Source organism: Plectropomus leopardus, chromosome 15 (genome assembly GCF_026936395.1).
Source record: "Plectropomus leopardus strain MGB_pleo_1.0 chromosome 15, ASM2693639v1, whole genome shotgun sequence".
NCBI classification, from domain to species: domain Eukaryota; kingdom Metazoa; phylum Chordata; class Actinopteri; order Perciformes; family Serranidae; genus Plectropomus; species Plectropomus leopardus.
In genome coordinates, this window is record NC_142190.1 from 5,111,147 (window position 1) to 5,135,949 (window position 24,803).

The window sequence follows — 24,803 nt, forward strand, 5'->3', positions numbered from 1 at the left end:
TCATATTGACTAAACTGGCTTTCCATATCCAGTTTCTTCATTCATCGCTGATAGTAAGATAAATGAGACTTCATCCACCACGAGGAGAACTACACTTCCCATGATCCCTTGAAGTCGGAGCTTGCGCAATATGTTTTGCACGGCCCTGGCTGCTGGCTGCTGGCTGGTGGTGTCTGTTTAGTGTTGTTGTTGTCACATTAAGGGGCCAAAAGAAAGCATTAACGACGTGATTATTACCCTGAGCCTGTCGCATGAGGTAAGGAGGATCCCGCCGCTAACTGCGAGCTCGGTCTGACTTTACACGCTCTTTGAGAGGCTGTCCGGACGAAAAACATCAGTTAAATTAGTTGTTGAGCGTTAACAGTTAGCTAGCAACACAGACAGACAAGCTAGCAGAGCACTAAACAAACCAACGGAGCTCAAACATTATGAGACCGAAGGCTTCGTGCCAAACTATGTAAAGAGGGTTTTTACTGATCAACTTGTTTTGACTTTTTCAGCGAGTCAGAGAGCCAGCTAACACTAACTGTTAGCTATCACTTATTTAAGCTAACCCTCTGAGTCACTTGCTAACGTTAACTTACTCAAATATTATTATTAGGGCTGAAATAACGTTTCACTTTCATCTTGTGACAAAACTTAGTAATTCACTGAAATGTAGTCCCCGTGAGGATAAAAGAGCTGAGGCTGCTGTTTTATAACGGCATCATGCAAACAAATTAGACATGCATTGGACAATAGTAGCATTCAGTAAGAAGATATTATTAATGTTTTCCTGATTTCAGTTAGGGGCCGTTTATTACTTATGGGAGGAGAGAAAGCAGCGCAAAACAAGGGAGACACTACAGATTTTCTTTTAAGCACTTATTTACTTACGTTATGTTTTTTAAGTTGGGTAATGGGAGGGACATTCAACCTAAAATGTATGTATTATGTAGTTCTGTTACACCTAAAATACCCTCAGAACTAGTGCTCGATGAAGTACCTGAAAGCCACACTTGAGTAAAAGTACAGATTTCTCATCAGAAAATGACATTGATAGAAATTAATGTCACCCATCAGCAGTCGTGGAATGTAACAAAGTACATTTACTCAATTATTGTACTTGAGTACAAATTGAAGTACTTGTACTTGACTTTTGTCTGTTTTTTAATGCCACTTTATACTTTTACTCCATCACATTTTAGAAGGAAATATTGTACTTTTCACCTTACTACATTCATCTGTAAGCTTTACGGATTTAGATTTTTGCATTTAAAACAAGCATGAGAAAACTTTATAAAATATGATGTTTTGTTATAAATTTAACTACCCAACAGTTACTATAAGTACAGCTGGAACAGTCCATTAAGCAATTACACAACTATTTTTGATAAATAAATGTTCCCTATTACACTTACTTTTATGGAAGTAGCATTTTCATTTCTAATGTATGACTTTTGTTTGCAAAAGTTTGCAAAAATTTGGGAAAGAAGAAAATGACCCAACAAAGTGTTGAAAAACGAACTACCAAATTTAGAAATGCTAAGATCGCTATTGCTGAGAACTTAAGTTGACAACACACAAAGTCGACTATGTTGTATATTCAGACGCTTTATCTACCAGAATACCAAAGTTAGTCTTGTGCTGATGAGACTTGCCCTTAAAAGATTATTGTAAATACCCAGAAAGACTTCTAACTGTAACTCTTATATTTCCTTGTTTTTGCGTTGTTGCAGGTTGCTGGGTGAGCCCCTCCCTGCCATGAGAGCTGACCACCAGGTCACCAGCACCCCCTCCTTCTGCAGTTGATGGATCTGCAGCTGGTCCAGAGATGACAGACAGCGTCAGGGCCTTCCTCCGCAATGTTGCGACGGTCAGCAGACACACACACACACGCACATACACACACACTGTACTCACACATGAGATATGACACATAGCACAAGTGTATAGTTCATTGACAGTGCAGATCCATTCATTCAAACTAAGGGATCCATTTAGTGTTATTTTGAAATAGCAGAGATATACACTTACAGGTCACTTTAACACTTACAATGCCCAGTGTTTGTAATATTTTACCACCTTTGTGTATAAAATTTGCCGTACAACTTTTAATATTATGCGTGGCAGTACTACACCATCACTTGCTATAAGTATGACCTCAGTAATAAACAGAATTGTCAAATTTCTGACAATGTCAACAAAAACTAAAACTTTATGAGCTCTGTAAAAAACAGATTTAATGTCAGAGATGCTGAATTTGAGTGCATTAGATTGTACAAGTGTACCTAATAAAGTGGGTAGTGAGTATAGTAGGTATGAAGAACATGTATCACTAACAAATCTAATGTAGAAAGATGATATTTTGTGTAATTAAGTATTACATGTAATTTAGCACATTAAATGTGCATAAGTATCTTGAGTAAAAGTACAGGTAAATGCTGTTGATAAAACAACAAGCAGTCAGAATTTTTAGAATAACAAAGTCTATCTTTTTGTAACATACACCACCTTAAAAACAGAGCACTTGGAGAATAACAGAGTCTTTTTTGCATCTTAAGGATTTAAAAAACAAAATCCAGTTTTTCTTCCTCTACCATTCCTTTGTGCATCCATCCGTCCCGTCCTCCATTCCTTAGTTCCTTTCCTGTATTGTAGTAAGTATCTAAAATACTCAGGGCAAATGTAGTGGGTTAAAAGTTAAAGTTGAAATATAAAAACTAAAGTAAAGTACATATGCTCCCAAAAAATACTGTAGGGGAGTATTATCACCTCATAACTTTACACCACTGGTAGGATCTGTCTTCAAATGTCTGCATCCGTCTAATTCTTGTATTCAACAAGCACTTACTGAAAACTTCAAAGCTCCCTCACAGCTGCCATTTTCAGACGTTAAAAACGTGTGTATCCTCTCTGGCTCTGGGCTCTTTAGGGGATCAAGGACTCCATATTGGGGATTGGAACAATCTCCAAGCTGGATGCCCGCATCCAGCAGAAAAGGGAAGAGCAGCGGAGGAGAAGGGCCAGCGGGGCCCTGGCACAGAGACGGGCACAGAGCGAGGAGCGCAAACCCGACAAGTAGGCAAAAAAACCCCAAAAAGCTGCATATTTTTGTTTCACTGCTACTGATTTTCTTACTCATCCAGAGTCAGATTTGCTCGCTGATATTTTTCATGTCTGCATATATCAGTGATGTTTATGAGTTTTATTAGCAGCTCCCTTTTTACAGTTGTGGAAGTGCAACTCCTTCAGATATGGTCCTCTAAGGCAGTGATTCCCAACCTGGGGGTCCCGGCCCCCCCCCGTGGGTCACCGAACCTTCACAGAGGGTCACAATGACTTCTTGAAATTTAAGAAAACATTTTTGTGTAGTTATGTATGTTGTTAATAGAGTTAAAACATATATCTCTTTGGAAAAAGTACCAAGAGTCAGGGAGAAGAACACATTTAATTTGTCAAAAAACCCAGGCCTAAACCGTCTGTATGATTGTTAAAAATAAAAAAATATGGGGCACCCGATACCTCACCTTGTAGAGCGGGCTCCCCATTTCATGCTTAATCTGTCTCAACTGTAATAAAGGCAGAAACCTAAAAAAAAAAAGTCTCTTAAAAAGTTTTTAAAAAATAAAAGAAAATACATAGTACATATAAAGAATTGTATAAAGTTCCTTAAAATATTAAATATAGATAAATAAAACAAATATAAATTCTCACAGTAAATCTCACAATTCATCCGAATCGTTTTACCTCACACCTCCTGCAGTTATTGCGTTCATTAGTTGGGTTACAATTTCTCCATTTTTTTTATTGTCATATATCAAATATGATCTGAAATATCCATAAAATATGTCACTTAGTCAGGGGTCATCAGTTTACTCAAAGATAAAAACAGCATCACTTAAAAAAAACAACATTTCAGGAAACAATGAAGCATCAGTTTCCACAAGCTGTACCATCAAATGGCTGTTTTTACCTCAAGACAAAAGATGGTTTGTCTTTTTTCAGGTATTGGTAGAGAAAAAACAAGCAGGAGTTTACATAGCTGAAAAGTAAATTTAGGTCAACGAAATCCCCGCTGAGCGTGCGTCAGTACTCTTTGCACATGTAAACAAGAAGTGGTTGGAATTTGTTCAGTATTTTCACATCACTGCCAATGATGAAAACAACATAATTAAATAATAATTGTGCAGCTCTGATGTTCTCCACATTCTCCATCTGTTACCATACATATCTGTGATAAAATCCACTTTTCCACATTGTTTCAGTCTGCAAACAGAGACATGTAAACATCACTCATGAGTCTGTCTGACTCTGGTTAAGTAAGAAAAGTCAGATTTAAACTAATCTTTTTAATATTCAGCAGTGATAAATGTATTTTATTGTCTCTTTCAGTGACCCCAAAGTAGCCAGCAGGATTTTGCAATGCTGTGCCTGGAATGGAGGAGTGTTCTGGGTGAGATATTTAACCTGCTGTTGCAGTACAGACTCGTCACACGCACTACTGAATACTCCAAAACTGATCTTTTAGTTTCAAAATAAGAACTCAAGACCTTCTTGTAAATGTCAGCCCGAAAGAAGAAATTGTCTCTCCGATAACCAGCTCTGCACTCGTGTTGTGTGGCCTGTAATGACCTGTCCTAATCCTTTTGGATGCTGTCGGCAGCGCCTCGAAAAGTCTTAAAAGGTCTTGAATGTGATTATATAAATGCAATTTAATTCCCAGATTGTGTCTTTTTTAAGACTGATATAACCTTCAAATGTTCATTAACCTTTTGAAACCTGCTTTTAGATGTCTTTCACAAGTATTTAAACCTTAAACCATGATGAGAAATTTGGTGACAAATGTTCCACAAATTGCAAGAAATTAGTAGATTTAAATTTAAAAAAAAAACAAAAAAAACTAGGGATAAATGTGTCGGGAAAAAATAAGAAAAGCTAGGGAAAAAACTATAATTATAAATGTCACATATTTGAATTAGATTACAGACTTTTTCTTATTTTTATCACCTTTTCAGGTCATTTCCTTTTTTATTTTTTACTTTTTTTATTCTTAAACTATTAATGTCACATTTAGGGTTGCAAATCTTGAGGGCTGTCCTTAATCAGTTATTGGTAAAATGAACAATCGGTTAATTGATTCATTGTTATTTATAAAAAAAAACATAAAGCCTTTGTGTTTCTGAACGATATCAAATGCATTTTTTCTCAATCAAAGCTCACAGCAACTTGTTGCATATATTCTTACAACATTGCATTGCCTGTTGGTTCATTTTAAATGTGTTAAATTTCACATGTTCGATTCAATTCTTAACAACTGATTAACTGATCATGGATTAATTGCTATCATTTTTGAAACCCAGCTGTGTGGGGAAGCATGAGTTGCAACTATAATATTTCATTTCTCTCTCCAGCTCAGTCTGTTTCTCTTCTACCGGGTGTTTATCCCACTGCTGCAGACTCTCACAGCAAAAATCATCGGTATGTACGGCTGCAAGTGAATCAGGGGCAGGTCTCTGGTGGTCTTTGTAGCAGGAAGTCAGAAAGTCAACAAGCTGTTTTTGCTCCAGGTGACCCCTCCCTCCACGGCAGCGTGTGGTCCTGGTTAGAGTTCATCCTGACCTCCGTCTTCAGTGCTCTCTGGGTTCTCCCTCTGTTCGTCCTCAGCAAGATAGTCAACGCCATCTGGTTCCAGGTCAGGCCCTGTTTTATAAAGAGAGTTGCCTTGACTCGAGGACCGTCCACAGCAAAAACTACAACAGTGGCAAACGATCACTTACAGAGCATGAAAGTGAATGATAGAAGCACGACTGGTCAGTTAAAATCACTTAAAAGTTACAAGCTGAAGAGTGTGCGTGGCATTTTCAGAAAGTATTTGTTCATCAGTGTCTTGGTGTGGACGGCCTTTCAACCTGACAGTCTAACATGTTGCCTGATGCAGGTTGTTGGAAAACTATTTTAGACTTTTCTCAGCACTTATATGTGAGATTATCAGGACAAGATAGTATTGCATATATCTAAAAATACTGTTTTTGAAATGTATTGTAGCAAAAGGCTCATTGTTTTTTTACACACTTTACACACTCAACACATTAACAACACATTGTTGTTCTCTCCTGCAGGATATAGCTGACCTCGCATTCGAGGTGTCTGGATGTAAAGCGCAGCCGTTCCCCAGCGTCAGTAAGATCATCGCAGACATGCTCTTTAACCTCCTTCTCCAGGCACTCTTCCTCATTCAGGTACATTTTTATAGACTGATACCTTGTTTTTACCCATTTAACCCTTTAGAACCAGGATTGACATCAGTTTTGTTGTTCTGTATTCAGATGCCTTTCACAAGTATTTAAACCTCTGAGAAATTTGGTTTGATTTCCTTTGAAAAGATGGGAAAAAGGCAATGAGTAACTCGGCAAGAAATGGCCAGCAAATTGCAAAAACTAGTAAAAAGTGACATAAAAGGACCTGAAACCTTTTCTTCTAGGTTTTGTACTGATTTCTTGCTCCATTTTGTTTGTTTTTCAAAGAAATTAAACCGATTTGCTGTGGATTCAAAGGGTTGAAAATAACATCCCTGTCTGTGCTTTTCTGTTAATCAGTGGCTCAAACTCACACTGTCGTGCATTTACGTGGAGGTCCTGTATCTGATTCTTCTCATCTGTCTCACAGGATGTTTGAGATAAACAGTTACAGTAAATCTGTTGTTGTCTGTCACTGTCGATCTAGAATCACCAAATCTTTGCTCAGTGTGCGAATGATATCACTTTTCTGAATGAGTCACAAAGTGAAGCTGGTCATGACTCAGGGTTTGGTCATTCTGCAATCAGCAGCAACATCTCCAGCATGTTAACGTCATTCCTAAACGCTCAGGGCATTTCAGAAAATGTTTAAAATATTTTTAAAAAGCTGTAAAGTGTCTGACTTGGTTAGGTTGTTTTTTTTCTGAAAGTTTTTCAGATAGCGTAGAGCAGTTGTTTTGCACCACATTTGATCTGCAATATTCTCATTAATTTCAAACATATAACACAATTCAAACATTTTTGTCCTTGCTGAAGTTAATTGTATTTTTGTGGTCCTCCAGGGCATGATTGTCAGCCTGTTTCCCATCGATGCCATTGGACAGATGGTTAGCCTCCTCCACATGTCTCTGCTCTACTCGCTGTACTGCTTTGAGTATCGCTGGTTTAACCACGGTAAGATACTCACATTACAGTTTACACCCAAATCTGATCTGAATGGAGAACTCAAACAAAACTGAATCTGTTAATGTTTCTTTAAGGCATTGAGATGCATCAACGGCTGTCCAACATTGAGAGGAACTGGCCGTATTACTTCGGCTTTGGTTTGCCCATGGCTCTGCTGACCGCCCTGCCCTCCTCATACATCATCAGGTAAGACTCCGGGGGTCTGATCTTACACCCGGAGCTCAGCGCAGTGCAGCTGTCTTTACCAGATTCGCACTGACAGGCTTGTCGTTCTCACAGCGCTCTTGTTGTGTAAGTAGCAAATGTGCTTGCGCCCGTCTGTGCGGCCATGTGCGTGCAGGTTTTAAAACGAGGTGTTGTCAGGGGCTTTGTATGCGTCTTGCTATTTTGAGGCGGCAGAATGTGATTGCGCCATCGACTAACAAAAGCGTGGTCTGAAGTCAGAATGGCGGCATATTTTCCTGCTATTTAAAGGGCTCGTTATTCAGACATTATGGTCAGCTCCAAAATATGTCTAACACAATTCATAGTTAAGCAATAGGTGATTATGTCTAATGAATTAGATGTGTTTACGAGTAGGTTTTTCTGTTTGTATTGTTTTTGTCCAGATATGTACTTTTTGTTTCTGTGCCCTCAGTAAAAAACCCTAATATGATAAAACTGAGAGAGAGAGGGAATTTTCTTAATTTAAAAGTTTATTTTCGACCATCAGGAAGTAATATTTGTAATATTAATTTTTATTGTCCACTAAAGTGGACATTTGTCTTTGGCTTTTCATACACTAAAAAACTTCACAGACAGTTAAACACTTCCTCTGCCATGGGTAACAACGCATGAGATAGAACCAATAAATAAGTAATAAATGAACAAGTGGGCCAAACAGTTGGGATTAAAGTGTTAACAATTAATGGACATCATGAGAAACCGCAGCAGTCACTAATATTCAATAAAGTCATTTATATAGTGAGATGACAGCACAGGGTAAAGGACTTCATAAGAAGTTTCTCAATTAATGAACGAATCTAAATGAAATGTTTAAGAAATGCCATTTTATGACCTTTGACCCATGGGTTTCTAAAAAAAAACAAAAAGCCAATAACTTCAATGCTTTTAATAATGCAAGAATCGGCACATTTCAAAACAACATGAAACAGGTTAAAACATATATATTTTTAAGTAAAAAAAAACATGGGGAAAAATATAAAATGTTTTTCATTAATTCTGCAGAATTGCTGTGCTCTACCTTTACTAATGTTCTGTCTGGGATTATTACATTTTATTTTATATTCTTTTATTTTCCAATTTTTATTTTATATTCCCATTGCTTCATAATTCCTCTGGTCATTTACTTTTCATTAAAGAGGTCTTTTGGATGTGATGAGGTTGGATTGAATAAGGTTCATGGTTCAGTTAAGGTTCTGATAACTCTCTAAAAAATAAAAAGGTCTGTTTTCTATTTGCTCTATGTACCACTCTCTCGTTTCAATAAAAATTGAAGTATAAAAATGCATAAAATATTTACAAAATACTTCAAAACATTCAGGAATTATTGCAGGATTGTGAGTGCGCTCTTGAAAACAGACCTCACGGGTTATCCTTTACTGCATTTACTGAGTGCCATGTTTTCTGTTCTCTCTGTCCTGCCTAGTGGCTGCTTGTTCTCCATCCTCTTCCCTCTCTTCATCATCAGCGCTAACGAGGCCAAGACGCCAACAAAGCTGTAGTGAGTGTGAAATCGGGACTTCTTTTCTGAAAATATAGTTCTTGTCATGCACGAGCCACTGAGCACATTCGTGTTTTCCGCTCTTTCAGCCACTTCCAGCTGCGTCTCTTCTCCCTGGTTGTGCTGATCAGCAACAAGCTTTTCCACAAGACAGTCCACCTGCAGTCCTCCCTGACGTCGTCCGCCTCCTCAGAGAGGCTGTCGTCCCCCCATACGTCCCCGACCCGCCAGAGACCTGTGCCCACCCAGTGACGGGTCTTCTTCAAGGAGACAGGAAAGCATTTGAGGAGTGGCTTCACTCAATGTGAAAAAGTGATTCTTCCAGAAGGATTTCCTTTAATGAAGATGATGTGTGGTTTAGGACAAAGGGTTTACATGTTTTTATCTGATATCTGTCCCCATTTGCAGACACATTTTTTAGTGTGACACAAAAATCGACTGCCCTGTGCCTCACACTCAAAACACATTATATACTCGGCTCTTGACTCGTTTTCTTTTGTGAATTTTCTTTCATTTTTTTTTTTTTTTTTGTATAATGTGCCATTTGAGTGACTCTCCTTTAATAAATTACAGCACAAGAAATTGTGTAGTTTTAATATGTTTGAGCAAACTTGTGACTGAAAGGATTTTTTTTTTGTTTTTAACCGAAGGGGGCTTGTTTGCAGAAGCACAGTCGTGTTTTACCGACATTTTCTTGATGTTGCAAGTCGCATTCCTTCCTTACAGATTGAATGTTTTGTTGCACATTGATACGTTTTTCTGTCAGTTCCAGGAATAACCTTGTATAGTTCAAAAGGGAGACTTTTTTATCCTGTGAGTTTTTAGCAGAATTTACAAATCAGTTCAGGAGCTGCTATTAAAAAAAGGATTGGTGACCTTAGTAATGGAAACCAAATAAAGTCACTCTTGTTGTTTGTTGACTTAAGGTTAGTTTGGTGTTTCATCCCCAAAATTAAATCTCACTCCACTGTCTGATGAGATGCAAATCACAGGGTGACACCAGCAAAGGAAAAGCTACCTAGTCTGTGTGAATTTAGCAGGTGATAGACGAGATGACACTGCCAAACTGTTGCATCTATGTTTTGTTTATTTCACTTCAACCACTACAATGCTGAGCTCTCTAATAAAGGAAGGAGTCACAGAGTTAACCCCTTGAAACCTGAAGTGACATCACTTTTCTTGTGCTGCTTTCAGATGCCTTTCACAAACATCGAAACCTGAGTAAATTCTTTCAAAAACATGCAAAAAAAAAAAGGCAACGAGCAACTTGGTAAGAAATGTTCCACAAACTGCAAGAAATTCGTAGATAAAAAAAATAAAATAAAATTATGTACAAAATGACTATAATTTTTAAGCTTTTTTTGGAGGTAATTTCTTCGTGGTTTTTTACTTTGTGTGTGTGTGTTTTCTAATTAAATTTCAGATAATATTCCTTTACTGAAATGCTCCACAGATTACAAGAAATAAGATTTAGAAAATTATTTTTTTGAAAAAAAAGGTTGGAAAAAAGAAAAAAAAAGGCTGGGAAGAGCTGTGATAATTATTAGCATAATTGCAGATTTTAAAGTATGTTAGAGAATTCTTACATTTTTAACCACATTTTCAACATCGTTTGTTCATTTATTTATTATTTTTTTTATTTTTAGGCCTTTTTTTGTCATTATGAATCTCTTTGTAATCGCTTATCTCTTCGATTTTTCTGTTATGTCTTATAATCATTTTATGTCACTTTGAGCTCATTTCATCCCATCCCTCATCGTTTTGTGTTTCTATGAAGTCCTACTACATCTCTTTTAGTTGTTTTCCCAATTCTTTTTGTAATTTTGTGTCTCTTTTTGGTTGTTTTTCCCTTTATGTAGTAATCGTGTGTCTTTCTGCAGTTCCTTCACATCTCTTTGGTCTTTTTTGCCTCTTTTTGGTCATGTTGGGTCTCATCCTGGTCAGTATGTGTTAATGTGAGTGACATTTTGCAGGTGAAGACTGACACTTTGGCCCCTGACGTCATCCATAGCTGCAGAGAAAAATAATCAATCGGAAAGACTGGTTTTAATCATTGAACCAACTGTACATTATCATATAATTGTTAAAAATTAATATGTTGTCCTGACAGTTTTTCACCACCAGGTGGCCTCTCCTCCTCACTAAGGACACGTCACTACACTACAGCGGCAAGGTAGGAAACCAAATTTGAATGACAGCCTACGAACCAATCAGATGCGTGTTGGATTTCAGTTGACTGACGCTAAGCCAATAAACGCGCAGCATGGCGTGGTGGGGGCGGGACTAGCGTACGGCGAAGGTTGTGTGTGAATAGTGTATGAGTAACAGGAACGGAGCGGGTGAGTCTTACTGAACATTTAATATTAAATGCTCTTTTAGGAGCACCAGTTTTCATTTTAGGCTGTTGTCCTGCTGCTTTATGTGAATGTGACGCCGATATCTGTAGATTAAGAGGAAAACAGGGCGCGCGGCAAGGAGGTTTATTAAACAGCAGCTAGCACGTTAGCATCGCCTGCTAACTCACATTAAACTAGCTGGAGAAGCATCAACAGCAGCCGGCCTGGTGCTCGCCAGCTATAAGATGCTTTTTAGTGATAATAATGTTTACATTCATTCAGGAATGTGCACATAATGCGCGTTAGTAAACATGAATGAGCTGCTGTTCATATCCTTGCTGTGTGACACTGGAAATGCTGGTTAACTGTCATGCTAGCTCTCACAGTGCTACCTGTAAACTCAGCGTTTATTAGAGCTCTGTTGAGCTTCAGGATTTGTGTTTCCACTTTGCAAAAACTTAGAAAATGTGAAAATCAGAAGCTCAAATCCCTGCAGAAGTTTTCCAGAGTGTGTGCTTCCTGGTTCCTGACGCCACATCTTAGTGCGTGGCCTTATCTGGTTGGGCTGGACATGGAGGCTGTCTTTCTGCAGCTGGAGGACTTTGGTTTTATGAGTATAAAGTACCTGAAATACTTTAGTAAAAGTACACATATTTTACCAGAAAATTACTCTGGTAGAAGTTGAAGTCACCTATTAGAATTTTACTTAAGGCATCTAATATTTACTGCACTTCAGTATCAGAAATATTTTGATTAGTTTATGTACTGCAGTAATGAAAGTATAAGTGCAGGCAAATTTTATTTATTTTCTAATTTATTTAACCTTATCTGGTTGGGCTGGACATGGTTGACTCCGCAGCTGGAGGACTTTAGTTTTATGAGTACCTGAGGGGAGGATGAAGTACCTAAAATACTTAGTAAAAGTGCAAATATTTTACCAGAAAATTATTCTGGTAGAAGTTCACTTATTAGATCATAAAGTATGTAATATTCACTGCACTTAAATTTCAGAAGTATTTTAATTATATGAAATATACTGCAATAATGAAAGTAGAAGTGCAAGCCAATTTTATTTTATTTTTTGAAATGAATTAACCTTGTCTGATTGAGCTGGACATGGAGGCCGACTCTCTGCAGCTGGAGGACTTTGGTTTTATGAGTATCTGAGAGGAGGATGAAGTACCTGAAATACTTAGTAAAAGTGCAAATATTTTACCAGAAAATTACTCTGGTAGAAGTTGAAGTCACCTATTAGAATATTACTTGACTAAAAGTAACAAAGTACCTGATATTTACTGTACTAATGTCTCAGAAGTATTTTAATCATGTTAAATGTACATCAGTTATGAATGAATAAATACAAGCAAATAAAAAAACGTTTATTTTTATTTAACCCTTATTTAACCAGAAATAGTCCCATTAAGGAGGGAATTCTGGCCAGTAGCGCTGGGTAATATAAAGACATAATATCGCTATCAAGATATGTATAAAAAATACTTGCTGTATATGATGTTGAAAGGTTCAGTTTTAATTAAACATTTAAAGACAAAGACATTTAAACAAAGTTTTGTGTTGGAGTTTGTTGTATTCCAAATATCTAAATATTGACAGAAAGATTTTTATTTTTATTGTAAATGCATATTGGTTTAAAATATGTGTTATCGGGCTCATTAACTTAATCAGTATCGGTATGGCCAGTGAACAACAGAGATATACATAAGCAGGAATAACAATAAGAAAATATGTCATGTAAATAATGTGTACCATGTTAAATATAGCCTACAATCAAGATTTGGACAAATATTGCACATTTGAATAATTGCACAGAGGATTGTTGTGGGTTAAATATTGCACCAAATATTGCAGTTAAAACAGGGACATACAGAATTATGGCACCTGTAAAACCCTATTGCACATTTGAAGTATAATAAATAAATTATGGAATTTTAATTGTAGATGTGTGTATGAAGTCCATGTGGCAGTCTGTTCACTCAGAGTGTCAGACGCTCTGTTATGAAGTCTGATGGCCACAGGCAGGAATGACTTCCTGTGACACTCTGGTGCATTTCGGGGGGATCAGTCTGTCGCTAAATGTGCTCCTGAGACTGACGAGCACATCATGGAGTGGGCGGGATATATCCTGGCATTGAAAATGCTCTTTTTTTGCAGAAAATATTGCTAAAATTTCAGCTTATATAAGGCAACGTTTGGCTTTTCTCCACAGTCGTACCTCCGGGTCATACATTCAGAGTAATTCATCGCTTGTTTTCCTCCCATCAGGTAGTACGGTGAGCTGTCCCTAACCTCGCCAAAATGACCAAGTTGGGCTTCCTCCGTTTGTCCTATGAGAAACAGGACACGCTGCTGAAGCTGCTCATCCTGTCTATGGCTGCTATCCTCTGTGAGTCCTCTGCTTCCTTATACACAAGAGCATAGTCTGATACTAAAAATGCAAATGTGAACACACTGATAAATGTGCTTTTTCCTCTCTGCAGCATTCTCCACCAGACTCTTTTCCGTCTTGAGGTTTGAAAGTGTCATCCATGAGTTTGATCCGTAAGTGCTTCGTCTTTTTCACCCTTTGAAACCTGGATAAATGTCGTTTTTCTTGTGCTGCGTTCAGACGCCTTTCACAAGCATTTAAACCTTTGAAACATGAGCAAATTTATTGCTTTCAAAAATATAGGAAAAAAACAACTTGGCAAGAGATGTCCCTCAAATTGACAAGAAAATGAACTAAAAAATGGTTTAAAAAATAACTAAATCAAAATAATAATAATTAAACAAATAAATAAATAACTAAAACAATAGAAAAAAGAGAGAGAAAATTATATATTAAATTATTTTAATTTTAGCACTTCCCAAGCCTTTTTAAAAAACATTTTCCTTTCTCTTCTGTTGCTAATTTTCAGGTTATTTTCTTGTTACTTTATATGAATTTCTCACTAGTTTGGAGCAGTTTTTGTTGTGAAGTTGCTCATCGCCTTGCATATTTTTGAATAGAGATTAAGCCAATTCGCTGATATATTATGTATTTTCTCACCACATCTTAGCCTTTCTTGTGCATAAACCGCAGGTTATAAACTTATTTTTGACGTACAAAAACGTGAAATTATCGGTTATTGTAATGGTATCGGCTATGTGAAGTAGTAAATAATGGTTATCCGTGTCAGCGAAAAAAATCCATATGGTGCATCCTTAGTTATTTCCAGTTGCTTATAGATTTCTAGATCTTAAAATATGTCAAACCTTCATCTCACCTTCAGGTACTTTAACTACCGTACCACCCGCTTCCTGGCAGAAGAAGGATTTTATAAGTTTCACAACTGGTTTGATGACAGAGCATGGTATCCTCTGGGGAGGATCATCGGTGGAACCATTTATCCAGGTAGGAGTCGTAAAAATATACGAGAGCAGTGGAAGCAGATGAATGTTTGATATCAAAAGTAGAGCAGATCAAATGTTCAAGGTTCAGAAGAGATTCATGAATACAGTCTGCCTTTATTGGCATTAATGCAACACTAAATTGAGCACTGCTGATCTCCCTCTCTTCTCTCTCACCAGGACTGATGATCACCTCTGCCGTCCTGTACCACGTCTTACATTTCTTCCACATCACCATAGACATCCGTAATGTCTGCGTCTTCCTGGCTCCTCTGTTCTCCTCCTTCACCGCCATAGTCACATACCACTTCACCAAAGAGCTAAAGGTAGAAAAAAGCAAAACGTACACAGCAAACTGTTCTTTGATTTTATAAACAAAGCAGCAGGAAATCATGATTTGTTACGAGTATGCGCTAAGCTCCAAAAACACTGGATCCTGCAGTTCCCTTAATGTAACTCTAAAGTCGCATTTAATGCTTTTTAAGACTGTAAAAAATATAGTGTAATTTTTTCTAGAATACAATGTAAATTTTTCTAGAGAGAAAAGAGAACTTCTTAAAGTGATGTGTAATCTCATCACCTGCATGTAGATTAAAAAACAAAGAATCCTCCTTATTTGTAATATTTTCTGATTAAAACTGTAGTGGAAATCGCACAAGATTTATTTTTCGTATTCTTTGGAAAATGAATCTCAGATGTCCAATATATTGCAGTTATTATTAAAGAACATATATTAATACTACATACATTTGTTATGACTTATACTGTTGTTATGACTTAATAGCTACAGCAAATTTATGGTAATTTAAAATATTTTAATACCTTAATTTCCTTGATTTTATTAAAAAAACTGAAGGCCCTTTATGCTCACATCTTTTTGTTTATGTATTTATTTATTTAAATTTGGTGTCTTAAACCCAAATAAATAAAATATAGGTCTGATTTCACAGGTTAAGTCCTCGTTGTGACAAGTAAACGGATCAAAGTGAATCGTCCCTTTAGAATCCTATTAGTAATAATACATAAAATAATAACCTTTATAGACGTAGTACAGATTTTCAGAATGCTTTATAGAAATAAAAGGGCAGATAAAAAGAGACAAAAATCAAGGTGAATGAGTTCAGTATGCTATTGTTGTGATAATATACATCCTAAAATGACTTTTGTCCCTGTAGGATGCAGGCGCTGGTCTCCTGGCTGCTGCCATGATTGCAGTGGTGCCTGGTTACATTTCTCGTTCTGTGGCTGGCTCCTATGATAATGAAGGTACACACCTGATGTGCACATTACTAAGAAATTTTAAATGAAACGGCACCAAAAGATGAGAAATAAAATCCCTTTGTGTTATCCTACTCAGGTATTGCCATATTCTGCATGCTGTTGACCTATTTCATGTGGATCAAGGCTGTCAAAACAGGGTCCGTGTACTGGTCATCCATGTGCGCACTGGCCTACTTCTACATGGTGAGGAGAACTAACAAATGCATATGTTTTATTAAATCTATTCAGACTTTGCAGAGGTCCTGATGATGTGTTTGTGTGTTTTCAGGTTTCCTCCTGGGGTGGTTACGTGTTCCTGATCAACCTTATCCCCCTCCACGTCCTGGTTCTGATGCTCACAGGTCGATTCTCTCACCGCATCTACGTGGCGTACTGCACAGTCTACTGCCTGGGCACCATCCTCTCCATGCAAATCTCTTTTGTTGGTTTTCAGGTACGGGAAAAATTTTACATGAGTGACTCCGCTCGTCCTTCAGCAATACAAAAGTCAGTGTCATGTTTCAGGGAAAAGAGGTTTTTTGTTTTGTGGCACGCAGTTAAACGTCCCTGTATCTCTCTCCTCTCTCGTGTACCAGCCGGTGCAGTCATCAGAGCACATGGCAGCCTTCGGTATGTTTGGCTTGTGCCAGATTCACGCCTTTGTGGATTACCTGCGCAGCAAACTCAACGCCCAGCAGTTTGAGGTGCTGTTCAAGAGCGTCATCTCCCTGGTGGGCTTCATCCTGCTGTCTGTGGGCGCCGTTCTCATGCTGACTGGTAAGAGGCTCGACAAAATCAAAGTTACCACGGTCGTGGAATTCCATGATTACATTTTCAAGGCCTGGAAAAGCCATGGAATTAGTCAGTCATTGAAAGTTTTGGAAAAGTTATGAAATTAGGTAAGAGGGTCAACAAGATCAAGGTTGCCACGGTCGTGGAAAACCTGGAAAAGTCATGGAATTCCGTAATTACATTTTCAAGGCCTGGAAAAGCCAAGGAATTAGTCAAAGTCATTGAAAGTTTTTGAAAAGTCATGAATTTTTTTGTCTAATGAAATTGTCCCCGTAAACTTGAGTGGATAATATTCCATGTAACATGTAACGTAACAGTAAATTTATTTTCTGTAACTGTTTTCTAATATTTGTGACCTGTAACGTTTTGTTCCAGCTTGCCCCTCATGTGCCGGCTAGCTGAAATTATGTTTAAATAGAGTTTAAATGTCATGTATTCAAAAAGAAAACATTGAGTAATTTTGGCAAAAAACAAAAAAAGATACAGGTCCTTGAAAAGTTTTAAACTTTCTCCATGAAAATGTGTTGTGATGGTGCAAGATGCACAAGTAGATGCATTGGGAAAAGACAATGTAGCGGAAGAAAAAATATTTTAAACTTTCTTCTCATTTCTTTTTATGAGAAACAGATTTTAAGTTCTTTTGCTTTAATACACAACTGAACAAAAGTATCTCTCCTTCAGGTAAGATCTCTCCATGGACGGGTCGGTTCTACTCCCTGCTGGATCCCTCCTACGCCAAGAACAACATTCCCATCATCGCCTCCGTGTCTGAGCATCAGCCCACAACCTGGTCCTCATACTACTTTGACCTCCAGCTGCTGGTCTTCATGTTCCCGGGTTAGTGCACACTCAGCGGAAACACACGCAGTAACAAGGGATTTATACTCTTATTGCATCTTTCATGCAAATGAAGCAGGGTTGCAAATTGTTTCTTTAATCGATTCGTGGTAAAATTAACAATAGATTAATCTTTTTTTTTTTTCAATACAAAACATTTTTGCTTATTTCTAGCAAAACCAAATCCATTTTTCCTCTATCAAAGTTCAAAGCAATATGTTGCATATACTTTGATGGCACTGCATAGCCTACGATTAAATGTCCCGTTTGATTAGATTGTTAACGACGGATTAATTGATTGTTGATTCATTTTTATTATCCCTAAAATGAAGCATATATCTTTGCCATCCTACGATGTGTGCTTCATTTGGTCAGACAAAGGTAAAAAAAAAATTACATATTTGCATTTTAGTTCTTGTCCAGTTTCTGTTCACACTTAACTTGATAATAATGATTGATAGGACTTATATAGCGCTTTCCTGAGTACTCTTTTTACAAATTACCTAAGAGGAGTAAACGTGAAGTTATACAGACTGACACATAAGTCACTGATTGAACAATTTTTGCAGCTGTCATTCTGCATCACCAGTGCATCATCAGGATCAGGAATAAAAGTCCATTAACTGATAGAAATGTACGCAGCACTTTATTGCTTCTGATGTGTATATTTATGTTATTTGCAGGGTTTGTACAAGGTGCTTGAGGTGCTTTAAATCCTTGAGTTTGGCACTCAGAAATTTAGATAGTAGAATACCTTGAAAATCAGACACTTTTTTACTTGGTCCTTGAAAAGTACTTGACTAAAACTGAGAGGAGAACAGCCACTGCTGACTATTTACTGGCTGGGAAACGCCAGTGAATAGTCAGTAGTGCCAGGATGTTTCATTATCCTGCAAAATGCTGACACTAGATTTGTAAAGTTGTTTCAAATGAGTAAATTATGGTTTTAAAGTTTGAGATTTTAGTTTTTTTTTAATTAATGGTCAGTACGTGTGTGCTTATCCTTTTATACCTTCAGGTGACATTTTAGGCACAAATTATATTGATAAAAAGGTTTCACACACACTTTGAGTGCTTTTGAATTTTACTGACAGTTTTCGTCCCTCTCTTACAGTCGGTCTTTACTACTGTTTTAACAACCTGTCGGACGCCAGGATCTTCATCATCATGTATGGAGTCACCAGCATGTACTTCTCAGCTGTCATGGTACGTCCTGTATTGAACCACCTGTACGTGTGAAAGAAACTCTCTGAGAGCTTTTGGTTTGTTTGCTTTCTGGGTTCTTGATATTTCTTTTTTTTTTTAATACTTTATTAGGGCCCGAGCACCGAAGGGTGCGACGACCTTATTGAAACCGAAGGGATTCTTATTCTTATTTTTTGAACAAATGAGTCACATTTCTGCGTGCCTAAACAGGCTTAAAAAGTCACCAAATTTTGCACACACATCAGGACTGGTGAAAAATGTGATATTTTATGGGTTTTTATGTTTGGGTTTAAAAAATGCGCCCCCAAACAGACTTCAACAAAGGAGCCCCTGCGGTACAATTCACTTAGTCATACAAAAATCTGGAGCTGTATGGAGCATCACAAGACAAACAAAAAAGTCTCTTGGCGTCATACTCGAAACCCAACAGGAAGTCCGCCATTTTAAATTGAAAAATCATTTTCCTCAATTTTTTGCTGTTTTTCTGATCCAATTTCTCTGCCAGCTTTCACCGCATTGACTTCAAAATTTGTAAATCCTATCTCTGGGTGGGGACGATGGTAGTTTTTTTTTTTTTTTTTTACAAAAATGTTATAAAAGGACAGAGAAGAAAAAATACAATACAAAACAGATTACAAACAAAGAGGAAGGAAAAGGATCTGGATTGCCATTTCTCACCAAAAAATATTCGTCCCTGTGACAAATTCAGTGGTTCAGTCTCTCATGTTGTCGTTGACGTGTAAACTTTTCTCCTATTTATCTCGACACTGCGTTTCTTGAGCTCTTATTCTGTGAAGTGACGGTTCCATATCATGTATTTCACTCACAGCTGTCAGCCGTTCATCTGGTGTTAGTGGTTCAGCCTCGTACCTCTCTGTGATGGCTTTTTTTACAAGCTGCCAAAAGGATTTTCAGGAGATATCTGTCTTCTCTTAACACAGTGCCTCCTGTCATATTACCAAAATGCAGAACTAAACATGATCAACTTATATCATAGCCCAGGATTTGGTTAATAACAAAATGAACATTTATCCAAAACTGTACAATAAACAAAGCCAAGATACATGGTTAGAGGTTTGTGACCTTTCAACAGTGTCACCAGAAGAAGGTCCACTCACGGCTTTAAACATCACTGAAGTAAATTTAAAAACATGTTTAGAAACGTTATTATATTGATATTTTTATACTCGACATGGATTAATGCCCTGCGTGTTTGTTGCTCCCTCAGGTGCGTCTGATGTTGGTTCTGGCTCCAGTCATGTGCATCCTGTCAGGCATCGGCGTGTCGCAGGTGCTAACCACCTACATGAAGAATCTGGATGTCAGCCGACCAGACAAGAAGAACAAGAAGCAGCAGGACTCCACCTACCCCATCAAAAATGAGGTAGGAGGCCCGAGCGACAGCTTCATGGTGCTGTTATAGCCGTTAGAGGGTGGCGGCTCTGTACTAGTTACTTTTGGAGGAAAAATGTATTTAACAAAATATGGAAGCTTAATTTTCCATTTGTGTGGTGATGTTGTGATTGGTTAGGTCTATTTAAGGCCTTTAGTTTGTTTTTCATTGATCTTTTAACTTTTTTATTCAATCTTTTTATTCTGTCTTGATCCTGCTTATTATTATCATTATTATTAATGTTCTGTGTTTACTACCTTTATTTTTTACTGTATTTTTTGACACGTTTCTGCCTCTAATCTTCTCTCGTCTGGCTGTTGTTCTGCATTTTTGACTTTTGTTTGATCAGCTCTGGGGTTTATTGCCTCTGCTTCGCTTTGATTGTCAAAACACTTTGTAAACTGTGCTTTTAAAGGTGCTATATAAATGAAGTTATTGGCATTATTATTATTATTATTTAAACCATAAACATGAATGTAAGACACTGCAATGTCAGTATTTAAAGTCGGTATGGGTAGTCGCAACAAGAATGGTAAATTAAAGCTATGCCGACGCGTGTGCCCGCAGCAGAAGTCTGGACACGCCAGTGTTTATTTCAGTATTCAAAATAAAAGCACACAGACAGAAAGGTAAAACTTGATGACATCCTGTGTTGCATTTTCTCCTTCCAGGTTGCCAGTGGGATGATTCTGGTCATGGCCTTCTTCCTCATCACGTACACCTTCCACTCCACCTGGGTGACCAGCGAAGCCTACTCCTCTCCCTCAATTGTCTTGTCTGCTCGTGGAGGTGATGGCAGTCGCATCATCTTCGATGACTTCAGAGAGGCGTACTACTGGCTCCGCCACAACACTCCTGAGGTCAGACATACCTTAAGAAATACGAGTAAAATCAGTAATAAATTCTCAAATTGATTGGATTGATTGGATTATTGAAATTGTAGATGTATTGAGTTTAGCACAAATCATTGCCATTAGATGCAATGGCCTCTACTCAATGATATGACCTTTATTTTGTGTGTGCAGGATGCCAAAGTCATGTCGTGGTGGGATTACGGCTATCAGATAACTGCCATGGCTAATCGAACCATTCTAGTGGACAACAACACGTGGAACAACACACACATCTCCCGAGTCGGACAGGTGAGCTCAGTAACCTGCAGGGTAAAGTCGAGGCTGACAGATTATCAGCCTGGCCAATAATCGGGGTCGATATTTGAAATTTTTGCAAATTATCTGTATCGGCATTTTATTTTAATGATCGCCGATAAAATGAATTAATTAAAAAGTGTGCTATTTTTATCAAATCTTTTGCTAAAGGCATTTCAACAAAGTTTTGTGTTGGAGTTTGTTACTTTCCAGATTCTAAATTTTGACAGAAAGATTTTTATTTTTACAGTAAATGCATATTGGTTCCAAATATTGGTTATCAGTCTCATTAACTACTAATAATTGGTATCGTCCCTGAAAAAACAATGTCAGTTGACCCCTATTATAAAAGGCTGCGGTGTTGACTGGGCTGTTGTTTGTTCTGTAGGCGATGGCGTCCACGGAGGAGAGGGCCTACGAGATTATGAGGGAGCTGGACGTCAGTTATGTCCTGGTGATCTTTGGAGGACTGACGGGCTATTCCTCAGATGGTACGTATCATTAGATCAGTCACTACAGAACTCTCTACACTGTGGCTTTAGTTAAAGTTTGTATTTTTAAACTGTGACGCTATTTTTCCATGTTTGTGTCTAAATGATTCATGTAAACAGCTTTTGAAAAAGACTGCTGCAGACAGCAGCCGTCAAAAAGGCTGCAATGTAACCACTAAAGGCATGTTCGCACTGTTATTTACGTCCGCTAAAGGTGCTTTGATTTTGCCAATGACAGGTTCAGATTACTGTTTGAAGTGTCTGACAATTTATTGAAAGGATCACTGCAGAGACAGAAGTAAGATTATTTTTGTTTAACCAGAAACAGCTTCGAAATCACTTTAGCCAATCCCACCAGACTTCACTTAAAATAACAGTAAATTTATCATCATAAAATACATTTCATTTAAAGTCAAAAGAAAAAAAATACTCACAAAAGCTGTTTTGGTTCATGTTTTCACTGCTCTAACAATCACAAACTCTGGTTTGGTTGAAATAAACCCCTTAATTTACCCAGTTAGATGTAAAAATATGCTGGCTCTGTACTCGCTGAAATGACTGTTTTATCATTTAAAGTTAGTGATGAACGTCACAGAGAAACAAAAAGAAATATTTAAAGGCATGATCTCTCTCTGTCTGCCGTCAGACATCAACAAGTTTCTGTGGATGGTCCGTATCGGAGGAAGCACGGACACCGGCAAACACATCAAGGAGCACGACTACTACACTCCCACCGGAGAGTTCAGAGTGGACCGCGAGGGCTCGCCTGTCCTGCTCAACTGCCTCATGTACAAAATGTGCTACTACCGCTTCGGCCAGGTCTACACAGAGGCCAGTGAGTAACTCTGCAGCCTTTTGGGGTCTTTTTCCCATCATGCATCATCTCCTATATATTTTGATATCAGAGGCTCATTGTGATTGTAAGCACTTAAAGAATAGTTCAGTTAAGGATTATTAGTGATGCAGCACCTTCATTTATATGATACTCTTAAACATAGACAGACAAATAAGAGTAATGCTTAAATTAGGGATATATAACAACTCATTTGGCTGATATCCACCTATTTTCCACCTAATTTTTGTGATCTTCAAGTTTCTTCTGTATTAAAATTATCATATTATGCACACTGTTATCATGAAAGCCCACCAGCAGATGGAGACATGAAATACAATGCTTTTCAGTGTATGCAATATTCATGTATTGCACAAAATAAGAAATCTACATGAACTTCGGTTTGATGTTTTGCAATTTAAAAAAAAATGTATTGGTTTGTATATCAGCAGAAATCAGCATGTTTGGTCGTGCTTTCTAGCTTTATCTAACATACTGTTTTATTTCGGTTTGTTTTCTTTTTTAAATTTATATATTATTTTTATTTATTATATTGATTTTTGTAACTTACATGATTAAGTTACATGATTAATATAAATGACATCCTTTTTTACTGTCATTCTGATAATGTTGCTGATCCTCTCCGCAGAGCGCCCACCTGGTTACGACAGAGTGAGGAACGCTGAGATTGGAAACAAAGACTTTGAGCTGGATGTGTTGGAGGAGGCCTACACGACAGAGCACTGGCTGGTTAGGATATACAAGGTAAGACGACTAACTTCTCCTCCTTTGACACCGCATCTGTGGGGACCCCAAAGTGGTTTACTGTAGTGATGTAGACATGAAAAAGTAGACCAACACAAGAGTAAATTTAAACCTTTATTTACAACCTAAACTTGGAAACAGAGCTAGAGTTAGCAGAGTTAGTTGACGGCTAATCAACAAACTTTTATACAGTTTCCATGAAAGAATTTGATACTTTTCTTCGTCTTACATTACAGTAAATTGAATATCTTTTGAGTATTGAACTATTAATAAGACAAAAGAAGACATAAAATGACATCACCAGGGCTGTAGGAAATTGTGATGACAATATTACTGTGCTTTTGATGCCTTATAGGCCAAGGAGCTAATCTATAAGTGGATGAAATAAGATATTAAAGATAAGATTATGTATTAATAAAAGAAAATGTTGCTGGAGGAAGTTTAATTTAGACCGGATGATGATGATGCTGGCTTATACTTTTTTAAATTAAAGAACTTTTATTAATGATATTTATGAAATTTGTTCCATCTTGAGTGGCAAAAAAGCTTAAAAAGTATTAAATTTAATTTGTCTTAAGCTGTAGGAGCCCTATTTAGAGAAAGAGAGTCCTCAGATGTGATTGGTTGTTTGGTGATCAAAGGTATATTCTGGCAAATGCCGTTTAGAAGCAGTAGGAAGAGGAGATTTTCTATTTTTTATTCTCATGTACTCCTTTCAGAATATAGAGAGTTTCAGCAAAAATTACTAAAAATATTTGTAGCTTTCAGGTTAACTTTTAGTCCTTCCTAACATAGTCTTGTGTTCCATATTTTAGGTCAAAGATCTGGACAACCGGGGTCTCTCAAGGACATAAAACCTACAGGATGCGCTGAAAACAGCCTTTTAGCACACAGCACTGAACGCCTTCCCCTGTGATCTGCAGATGAGCGGGAAAAGAGTACTTTTTATACTTTTTGTTTGGTGGGGAAAATGCATCAAAGAGATTTAGGTTTTTTTGTGAATGATTTTCATTTTTTTTTAATTTTGTCACAATGAAATGTCTCATCTGGGATCAGAGGGAGCTGGTGTGAAAACGTCCAGTCTGATGTCAGGAGGCGTAATTTGCCACGAAACGGTCAAAAGAGAAAGCAGTGTTCATTCAAGAGCGCTTTGGGTTTTTACTATGTGGTCAATTAAAGTGGGGTTAAACGTGATGAAATAGTGGTTTGTCTTTTCTGTCTTACATGCACAAAACAAACCGAGCCAACTGAGGTGGGAACTTTGTGAAGTTGCTCTAAACCAGAAGTCAGCAACCTGCGGCTGTGGAGCCTCGTGCTGCTCTTTTAGGTTTTAGGTTTAGTTTATTTAAAAAGGGACAGTGCAAATTAATAAGTACACAAAGTATAGAAATGCCATAAATAGTCAGGAGGCTGTTTTTCATCTATAGACGTCCTTAGATGCGTCAGCAAAAG

General features: G+C 37.5%; 2 protein-coding genes across 2 annotated transcripts; both read left to right on the forward strand.

Annotated features, from left to right (window-relative positions):
* The first annotated feature begins 102 nt into the window (after positions 1 to 102).
* On the forward strand, positions 103 to 10,071 carry ei24 (EI24 autophagy associated transmembrane protein). The gene is made up of 11 exons (XM_042500004.2): positions 103 to 256; positions 1,719 to 1,855; positions 2,915 to 3,060; positions 4,375 to 4,435; positions 5,394 to 5,460; positions 5,550 to 5,674; positions 6,102 to 6,221; positions 7,061 to 7,172; positions 7,259 to 7,370; positions 8,833 to 8,907; positions 8,997 to 10,071. Exons 2-11 carry the CDS (start codon positions 1,814 to 1,816, stop codon positions 9,157 to 9,159), a joined length of 1,023 nt encoding a protein of 340 aa, XP_042355938.1. The 5' UTR covers positions 103 to 256; positions 1,719 to 1,813; the 3' UTR covers positions 9,160 to 10,071.
* Positions 10,072 to 11,132: 1,061 nt separating this feature from the next.
* stt3a (STT3 oligosaccharyltransferase complex catalytic subunit A) lies at positions 11,133 to 24,550 on the forward strand. Its single transcript, XM_042499729.2, has 18 exons — positions 11,133 to 11,246; positions 13,524 to 13,644; positions 13,739 to 13,799; positions 14,510 to 14,631; positions 14,808 to 14,953; positions 15,803 to 15,893; positions 15,985 to 16,091; positions 16,177 to 16,341; positions 16,484 to 16,664; positions 17,361 to 17,516; positions 18,631 to 18,722; positions 19,951 to 20,106; positions 20,787 to 20,975; positions 21,141 to 21,257; positions 21,652 to 21,754; positions 22,401 to 22,589; positions 23,236 to 23,351; positions 24,167 to 24,550. The coding sequence occupies exons 2-18, from the start codon at positions 13,557 to 13,559 to the stop codon at positions 24,203 to 24,205; spliced, it is 2,118 nt and encodes a 705-aa protein (XP_042355663.1). The 5' UTR covers positions 11,133 to 11,246; positions 13,524 to 13,556; the 3' UTR covers positions 24,206 to 24,550.
* Positions 24,551 to 24,803: the final 253 nt, after the last annotated feature.

Coding starts and splice junctions, on each gene's coding strand:
- stt3a (XM_042499729.2), top strand. CDS start 13,557: ATGACCAAGTTGGGCTTCCTCCGTTTGTCCTATGAGAAACAGGACACG. Junction 20,976..21,140: donor TCCGCCACAACACTCCTGAG/GTCAGACATACC, acceptor TTGTGTGTGCAG/GATGCCAAAGTCATGTCGTG. Junction 23,352..24,166: donor GGCTGGTTAGGATATACAAG/GTAAGACGACTA, acceptor TCCATATTTTAG/GTCAAAGATCTGGACAACCG.
- ei24 (XM_042500004.2), top strand. CDS start 1,814: ATGACAGACAGCGTCAGGGCCTTCCTCCGCAATGTTGCGACG. Junction 6,222..7,060: donor AGGCACTCTTCCTCATTCAG/GTACATTTTTAT, acceptor GTGGTCCTCCAG/GGCATGATTGTCAGCCTGTT. Junction 7,371..8,832: donor CCCTCCTCATACATCATCAG/GTAAGACTCCGG, acceptor TGTCCTGCCTAG/TGGCTGCTTGTTCTCCATCC.